This window comes from Hyaena hyaena, unplaced genomic scaffold, assembly GCF_003009895.1.
Source record: "Hyaena hyaena isolate Hyena2069 unplaced genomic scaffold, ASM300989v1 scaffold_49, whole genome shotgun sequence".
Taxonomy (NCBI): domain Eukaryota; kingdom Metazoa; phylum Chordata; class Mammalia; order Carnivora; family Hyaenidae; genus Hyaena; species Hyaena hyaena.
The window spans coordinates 1,278,877-1,288,199 of record NW_024080681.1 but is presented as its reverse complement, the minus strand read 5'-3'; the positions used below and the strand labels follow the sequence as shown (position 1 = coordinate 1,288,199).

Genomic DNA, 9,323 nt, shown 5'->3' with positions numbered 1-9,323 from the left:
AGAGAGAGAGAGAGAGAGAGAGAGAGAGAGAGAAAGAAAGAAAGAAAGAAAGAAAGAAAGAAAGAAAGAAAGAAAGAAAGAAAGAAAGAAAGAAAGAAAGAAAGAAAAAAATGACCTCCCACACAAACCCAAACACAATGCTCACCCAGGCCCACTGCTGGACATGGCCTAGCTTCGTGGTTGGCACTATTGCCGTAACAGTTGTTGGTAGAGAATATTCAGTTCATGAGGAAGTGGATAATCCCAACAAGAAAATGTGTGCTTATCTGGTAAGTTATTTATACAGAACCAGAAAGGATATGAAAGGGCCATGGAACCTTTAAGAGGAGGGTAAAAAGATAAAAGCCAAATAAACTTGGAGGAGAGGCAGAAACTATTGTTTACATATTTGGAAACTAAAACCAAGGGAAGCTGTTTCTGGTGAATGTAACACTTTGTTCTGAACGTTTTGTTCTTTCTTTTTTTTCTAGGTTAATTTGCATATGAGATAGAGCACTCAGCTGGAAGGGTAGCAATGGGAGTGGTTAACTCCTAGCAAATCAGATTAAACACAAAAGCAGTCCTCTGGAAGTGGATTGACAGCACACATTTGGAGGATTCCGAGTCCTTCTCTTCCTTGTCTGGTACTATAAGATATTCTTTGGAATGTACAAGATTTCTTTTACTGAAAAGTAATTTCTGGAAGCACCTAGATGGTTCATTCACTTAAGCTTCTTTGTGACTCTTGATTTCAGCTCAGGTAATGATCTCTCCGTTCTTGAGTTTGGGCCCTGCGTTGGGCCCTGCGCTGACAGTGTGGAGCCTGCTTGGGATTCTCTCTCTCCCTCTCTCTCTGCCCCTCCCCTGCTTGCACCCTCTCTCTTTCTCAAAATGAACTTTAAGAAAAAAAAAAAGAAAAAGGATTTCTAAATTAGGAAAAAGTGCTTAACAGCCTTTGAGGGTTACTTGCCATGAATAAATACTGATTGTCTTTGATTAAGTTTGCCTTCTCCATGCTTGGGTAGAACGTCCTGGAACACTGGGGCTGCAGAGCAGGAGCTGCTGTGCTATTTCAGGCACTGACACTTACGACCAACAGGGCACCTCTTTTAGAAAGTGACCCCTGTTGCGTGGAGCTCAGATCTGAACCCCCATTTTAAAGATGCAAAGACAAATGCAACTCAAAAGTTTAGAGTCTCTGCTTGGAAGCCCCTCCTTTAACGCCCTTCTCCGGCTTCCTAGCAGGGTCTTTACTGTAGCCATGCTTGAAGGAACCTGAATAACGAACTGAGGACAGCCTGTGGCTTCTACAAAGGCACAGGGCCCGCACTTTGTTCAGCGTGCTCGCCCTGTAACGGAGGGCACCAGTCTAAGAGGGGGCAGACGGGTACCTGCAGGCCGATGGAGTCCGACGCTAAGGCTGAGTTCATGGCATTAAAACTGTCCAGGGCTGACGACTGTGTCTGGATGTGATTCTCTAGATACTCGTGCTGAGCCTGTGAAACCTGGACAGATGATAAGGTGGTTACACAAAACCATATATACCAGCAACAATCCTAGGTTAGGCTGGAACCTTCTCCTGACAGGAGCCACATCCATTTCAATGATAAGGTCAAGTACAGCTTAAAATTACGATGTCAACATCTGCGTGACCCAAAGAGAAGACAGACAAGACCACTTTTCCTTTGTATGGTATTTACACATTCACCCCCGGGGTCTCACTGAGTCCTCACAACATCGTGCAGCCGCCAGAACGTCCCCCTTTATACGGAGGAAATAGAATAAGTTAAGGGATTTGCGCCCCAACAGCTGGGCACAGCTGGAACTAGAACGCAGGGTCAGTACCTTCCAGGGCCATCTTGCTCTTTCTCCTCACCACAGAAAGAACACACTGGGGGCTCACACAGTCCTCAAGAGTTGTTTTGTGGCTGTCGCTATGTTGCCTTTGCTGGGCATGTGTGCTGAACATGTTTGAGACTGTTTTATGAGAGAGAGTACCACCAGTCCCAAGCTAGACCTTCAAGGCAGGCCGGACATACAGAAGCAGGGAGGCAGAACTAGGGGGTGAGGGTTCCGGGTGGACTCAAGGGTAGAGCCCTGCGTGGTGAGTGGAAGCCACAGAAAGCAGTCAGAAGTGACACAATAGGAGGTGTGCGCAGAGAGCGGGACGCAGAGTTGACACACGGCAGGCCAGGACCAGGGGCGCGTGGCACATTCTTGTTCATGGGCGTGTTCACACAGCAGGAATTTAGGAATCTTACTCTGGCTGTGGAATGTGGGGTGGCCTGGAGGAGGAGGAGGAGACTATAGGCAGAGAGATGGAGCTCCCATGGCGGTTCTCACTAGAGAACGTGAGGGTGTGCAGGAGATGGTAATGGAAAGCCAGGGGCAGAGACTTATTTGTGCATCTATTGCAAATCCCATCCCCTGGCTTTAATTACAGTGTGTCTGTGGATGGCAGAGTGTATTTCTGGAAGCAGGTGAGAATTTCACAAGTATCTTCCCACATGCCGTGAGAATGGGCTAAGTGGGTACGTTTATACACCTCCACCCCTATCGTCAAGGCAGTGGGTCTGACCTAAGCAGATCATCTCACAGCCAAGTCATACACTAAACCCTAATGCACGGCTGTTGTAACTATGCTTCCTGCCTGCAGAAACAGCTTTAATGGGAAGTATGTCACATATACATGGGCTTTTGTTCTTTAACACTGTGAATTGCAAATACAAAAAATGTTTTTTCTCACAGGTATTTGTTTAAACCACAGGAATGTTATTTTTTCTTAAACTTGTGAGTAATACACTCACACAGTTCAAACACTTACAAAGTATAAAAGGTACACACTCAAATGCATCTATCACTCCTGTCCCATCTGCTTAGGCACCACCTGTCCACTCTGCTCTTCAGTCAGGACAGTTTATGAGGGGCACCTGGGTGGTTGAGTCGGTAAGCCTCTGACTTTGGCTCAGGTCATGATCTTGCCGGTCACAGATTCAAGCCCCCTCATCAGGCTCTCTGCTGTCAGCACAGAGCTCACTTTGGATCTCCTCTTTCTCTCCACTTGTGCTCTCTCCCTCATACACACACACACAAATAAACATAAAAAAAAAATCAGGGGTACCTGGGTGGCTCAGTCAGTGGAGTGTCCGACTTCAGCTCACATCCTGTGAGTTCAAGCCCTGCGGTCAGCTCTGTGCTGACAGCTCAGAGCCTGGAGCCTGCTTCACATTCTGTGTCTCCCTCTCTGTCCCTCCCTCGCCTGTGCTCTCTCTCTCTCTCTCTCTCAAAAGTAAATAAACATTAAAAAAATTAGTTTCTTGATTATTCTTCTAGTAACTAGTTTTGAACTCACAAAACAAACTAAACACACTTATTTTCCCCTCCTGTTTTACATAAGTGGTGGCTCATTGTACATATTTTCTTGTATCTTGTTTTTTACCATCTACTCTGTCTCTTTGAAATCTTTCCGTATCTCATTTTGAAAAGCTTACTTGCTCTTCTTATTCTCTCATCTCCCCTCCACCTTCTTCTTTTTAAATTCTGGATATTCTATTGTAGAGTCATAAGTTATTTTACTCTCCCCTTCTTCATGGACGTTTAGGTTTCCAATCTTGTTACTATTACAAACGATGCTGTGAGAACTATGTTCACACACAGGTCACTGCACAATGTGAGAGTTGATAGAACACGTTCTTAAGAACGGAACTGCTGAGTCACAGGATATGATAGATGCTGCCGTACTGCTGTCCCTCAGAGTACTACAGAATGACATCCTATCCCGCCACCTGGCTGCTCCTCCACAGCACTGCTAACGGGTCTTGTCCTGTGCCTGCAGGGGTGCCATCTCACAGGTCAAAGTCACTCTAAGGCTGGTTTTCATCTGAATTTCTCTTACTGGGGGCGGGGTAAAGCAGCCTGTCAGGCACTGAAGAGCTCTTCTTCATCTTCCTTTTACTGCAGGTTATCTGTCATAAATATTTTGCCTATTTTTATGGCTGAGGGCCTTTTCTTCTTGATGCCTGGGCATTCTGTGAATACTCAGAAACGTAGCCTATTATCTAGGAGATGAAGAGCACATCACTTTTCCTAGGTTTGTCCCTGGATTTTCACTGGTGCTTTTGCCAGCACATGTCTTTCATTTCAGCATAGTCAAAATTACCGAACTTTTCTTTTGTGGTTCTGAGATTTCATGTCAGAGTAATAAAAAAGGCTTCTCCACCCTAAGAGTATAAAAGAATTGATACAGGTTTTCTTCTGGCAGTTTTAAGCTTTACTTTCAGTATTTAAATCTTTGATCTCCTTGTAATTTATCTAGATATAAGTCTGTCCCAACAGCATATACCTCCTGGTCCATTTTCCTCCCTTTGAGATGCTGCATTTACAGTATATTAGGGTACATTTATGGGCTTTTTCATGGATGCTTATTTATGTGCCAATACGATGCTGCTCTAATATCTGAGGGTCTCTCAGTCTTTCGTAATATTAATAGAGCTAGGCTCCCTCACTGTATTTTTCCCCCAGATTTTCCTCAACTGTTGATATTTATTTTCTCTATACTTTAGTATCCCCTAGTCCAGCTGTAAAAACCCAACATAAAATAATAATCTGTTGGTATTTTTAGTGGGTTACATTACATTACTATATTAACCTGAACAATACTGACATCTTATGATGTTGGCGCTTCCTGTCGAAACTCTTGGTTTGTCTTTCCTCTTGTTATAGTCTACTCCTAGACATTTGGTAGTTTTCTGTTGCTTTTATTTCTTCTAACTGGTTGGTTTTTGTATAATGAAATCCATTTGTTTGTATCCATTAATTTTTTTACCCTGCTACCTTGCAAAATTGTTAATAGTTTTTTTTTTTCCCTTTGGCTCACCTGCGCTTTCTGGATATATGATCATATAGTTTGTAAACAGTGACAGCCTTACATCTACCTGTCCAGTTTTTATACCTCTGAATTTATTTCTGTTGTTTAATACCATTGGCTAGTCTCTCAGGTACAATGTTAAATAGTAATAATGATAGCTGGCTTCCTGGTCTTGTTCCTGAGTCTGCTGGAAATGTTTTGAATGCAAAGATTATTCTTGCCACAAAAAATATTCCTCAAAATAATAAGCTTAATTATGTGATAAAAGTCTCTCAGTTCATTTAAAATAGGATTCCATTCACAAAGAACATTGTAACTCAAATATGTTCAGGCACCAGCCCCTGGGAGGGAGTTCTAAGACCTTCCACCCTTCCATATTTCCAAGTCACTGAGATATTGACTTACTGACAGTTCCTGGGTAAGCTGTCGAATCTTCTGTCTCATTTCATCATAGTCTCCATACATTCGCTTCCTTACTTTTTCCAAAGTGGCTCTCACCTGCAGCCCACAAAAATGCTGGTTAAAGATCAAGCTGTAATGTTTTTACAGAAGACTCCTAAAACCCTAATTTAAGGGTTTTAAGAAACCCTAACGAGAATAGGGGCCCACAAAACACACACACACACACACACACACACAATTTTAAGAACATGACAATTTGGTAGATTAAGGGAGAAAAATCACTCCTGACATCTAGTTAAAAACCAGTGGTATTGTCCAAATAATAACAATGATAATAAATATGTATGATGATTAATAAATATTCATTAAATAATAAGCTCTGAAAAAAAGTTTGTTGAAATTAACAAATATCAAACTACATTCAGACAAGATATATCCCTCTTTCTATTGCATATTTTTATTAAGTAGAACATTTTTAACAAGTTGACAGGTAGCTACGAGGAATCAAAAATCCAAAAACCAACCTCTAACTTTCTCTCTCTCCGCTCCAACAAAGAGAATTATATATCTGGGATGTACAGCAGGGAATTATGAGCCTAGAAAGCCCATAAATTTGGACATCAGTTCCTCAATAATCACCAATAAGGCATGAAATATAACAAAAGTCCGGGGGACCCCATAACACCCATTTACACAACCACTGTTTAACTTTTTCTATAGCAGCACTTCTGGAGGAATAAGGAGAGACTTACAAATTTTGTAAATAAAAACAAAAAACACTGTCCCTGTCTCCTTCCTTCTTGTGCTGCCTCTCTGATTGATGGAGAGCTCAGGAATCCTCCAACAGAAAAGAAGCCTCTGGGCATCTGTGTGGCTCAGGCCATTAAGTGTCTACCTCTTGGTTTCAGCTCATGTCATGATCATGGAATCCAGCCCTGCATCAGGCTCTGTGCTGAGCGTGAAGCCTGCTTAAGACTATCTATCTCTCTCTCTCCCTCTTTGCCTCTCTGTTCTGTGCTCTGTCTCGCTCTCTCTCAAGTAAATAAATATAAAAAAAAAAAAAAAAAAAGTAAAGGAAGTCTCAAGGGATCCCTATCTAGGGAGACTCCAGAACTTCCACTGCCAGAAGGGCTCAAAAGCAGCTGTTGGTTGGAACAACCAGTATGCCTGGACAGATGAGGGGACTTGACCTTGAAGCTGTATTTGCATAGCTAGCACATGGCTTTAAATCAGACTGCATGTTTATGAAGGATGACTGCATATTGGTAAAGACTTCAGTTTGGGGCGTCTAGGTGACTCAGTCGGTTAAGCCTCCGACTTGATCTCATGGTTCGTGAGTCTGAGAGCCCTGCATCAGGCTCTGCGATAATAGTGCAGACCCTGGAGCCTGTTTCGGATTCTGTGTCTCCCTCTCTCTGCCCTCCCTCTTTTGCTTGTGCTCTGTCTCTCTCTCTCTCTTAAAAATAAACATTAAAAAAAAATGTCTTAAAAAAGACTTCAGCAGGGGGTGCAGGAGAGGAGGGTTTAAGGTAAGAGGCCAAGCTTTCCCTAGATGAATTCTGGTAAGAGTTGACTTTCTTCCTGTTATCTACATTTTAGGAAAATGAGACCCAAAGCACAACTCTTTACCTTGGGCAGACAGAATGGCTTTCACCGTGACCCCAAGGTGGCTCTGGTGCTGCTCACCGGTGGGGAGTGGGCAGGCGCTGGAGCTGGGTGGCAAATACTGCAGGAAGCCAACTGGGCCAGAGTCACTTGTGGCACGAGAGAACAAACAACCCCATAAACATGCTTAGGGATGAGCCAGCCAGAGATGGATCTGAAGCCAACTATAGAAGGTGGAACCTGGAAATTAATTTTTTAATGGAGGCTGGCAATTCAGGTCAGAACCACTCCTGTGACCTAGGCACATGCATTCCCTGGTTCACCACCAGCCTCCACCTGCTTTGTTTGTCTTGGGCAATTGGCAATGGCTCTGTTTAAAAGGCTTACGTGTCAAGCACTGCCATGTTATCTGAGGAACATAAATACGGAGGGACTAAGTATTTCTGTGAGAAAAAATCTAGAGACTAGGGATGTTCAAGTTGCTCCTATCTAGGAAAATCAGGAATGATCAATTCTGAATGATTAAAAATGTTATTTGAGGGTAGGATGACTAGGGATTTGAGGAACACATGTGCTATGCATTTGTGTATGTGTATGGCTTGTTTTTCTTTTCTTCATTTTCTCTATTAAGCATTTATTATAATATTAATTTTAATCAAAAGACTATGTTTTATTCTTTTTATTTATACAAATATCCAAATTTTTTAAGACATGTGAAAGAAGGTGCCCAAGACAGCTATTATTTTTAATATTTGATCAGAGATGTTCTTTTAAAAAATCCATACAGAAATTGATGACATGACTTTGTATCTTCTCTGCAAACACACCAAATTAAATGGGGGGCACAAAGCTGGCGGGGTTTTTTTAAATTGTTTTAATGTTTATTTATTTTTGAGACAGAGAGGGGTGCCTGGGTGGCTCAGTTGGTTAAGCATCCGACTTTGGCTCAGGTCGTGATCTCACAATTCGTGGGTTCCAGCCCCGCATCAGGCTCTGTGCTGACAGCTAGCTCAGAGCCTGGAGCCTGGTTCAGATTCTATATCTCCCTCTCTCTCTGACCCTCCCCTGCTTCACAGTCTTTCTCTCTCAGAAATTTAAAAAAAAAAAAAAATTTTTTTTTTTAAATTTTTTGAGAGTGCGCACACGAGCATGAACAGAAGAGGGGCAAAGAGAGAGAGACACAGAATCCGAAGCAGGCTCCAGGCTCTGAGCTGTAAGCACAGAGCCTGACACAGGGCCCAAACTCACAAACTGTGAGGTCATGATATGAGCCGAAGTCCGATGCTTAACCGACTAAGCCACCCAGGCAACCCACAAACCTGTCAGTTTTTACTTTGCGGGCCCCTTCCCAACCTCTGCAATCTACCCAGGGGAAAACTAAAGCCTAGAAAGAACGAAAGTTTGGCTGGGCCAAACACAGAGGCGGTACCTCTGGGGTACACTACTGCCCCACAGGGCTCTGCTTCTCAAGAGCACTTTCTAGGCCACAGGTTGGTGTTCAGGGCCCATCAGCATCAGAGTAACTCATGTGCTCTCTATTTAATCACACTGATTTGGTCAACAAGGGCACTGGGAGGCCAAAATCACCAAAAAGGACTAGAGATTGATGGATGGATGGATAGATGGATGTAGAGATGGAGGAAAAGAAATAAAAACTTTAGAAGGAAATGCTCCTTAACAACTGTTCTGGATAAATGGCAGAATTATACATGGTTTTGTTTTTCTTCTTCATACACTTTTGTATTTTCCAGTCTTTCTTGAAAGAGTATATAATTAAGAAGAAATGGAATATTAAACACCAAGAAATGGCATCAACTGGCCTAGGATGGACAGTGTCTACTGTGGTTGACTTCTCAGCATCTGTTTTGACATAACTGCTTGGTCTGAACCAGCCATAATCAATCTCATTTCCCCGGCCAGGGGATCCATACAGTGATGGATTTAGGAAGGGGCATGTGACCCAGTCCTGGCCAATGAGACATAAGGAGAAGACTAGAAGAGGGCCTCTGAAAAGAAACCAGAGATAAGAGACCTCTTTTCTTCCTCCAGACACCATCATATTTTCAGATGATGGCATGAGCCTGAGGCTGAAGGAGGACAGAACCAAGCAAAACTCAGAGAAGTAGGACTGGAGCCTGGATGTGCCCTGGCTGGAGCCCACCTACCCTTGGACTTGGCCCCATGTGGACAAATTTCCTTTTTAAGTTGGCTTTTCCATTACTTGCAGACAAAAGCAACCGGACTTCTACAGTTTTCCAAACTTTTGTATTGAGAGTAGAAGTGTCCAATGTAATAAGCAAAATCACTTAAAAGCCTCCATATCATACATGGAAAGGAGTCACTTGGTCTCCTGAGTATCCTTACTTAGTAACATCCAGAAGTTCACTCTGTACCTCACTGCAGAATTACATCTGTACTTTTAATATTACCATGAAGATATGTAGAACTATTTCTACCCAAAACGGTGACG

General features: G+C 42.9%; 1 protein-coding gene across 3 annotated transcripts in view; it reads right to left on the bottom strand.

The window, feature by feature from the left end:
- LOC120230842 (myocardial zonula adherens protein) overlaps window positions 1-9,323 on the bottom strand; it is a 92,469-nt gene that overhangs the window by 58,475 nt on the left and 24,671 nt on the right. For all 3 annotated transcript variants that reach the window (XM_039230587.1, XM_039230588.1, XM_039230589.1), the window contains exons 4-5: window positions 5,252-5,344; window positions 1,371-1,484 (exon numbers count right to left, since the gene is read on the bottom strand). In XM_039230587.1, coding sequence (XP_039086518.1) covers window positions 1,371-1,484; window positions 5,252-5,344 — 207 coding nt within the window. The remainder of the gene's footprint in view (window positions 1-1,370; window positions 1,485-5,251; window positions 5,345-9,323) is intronic.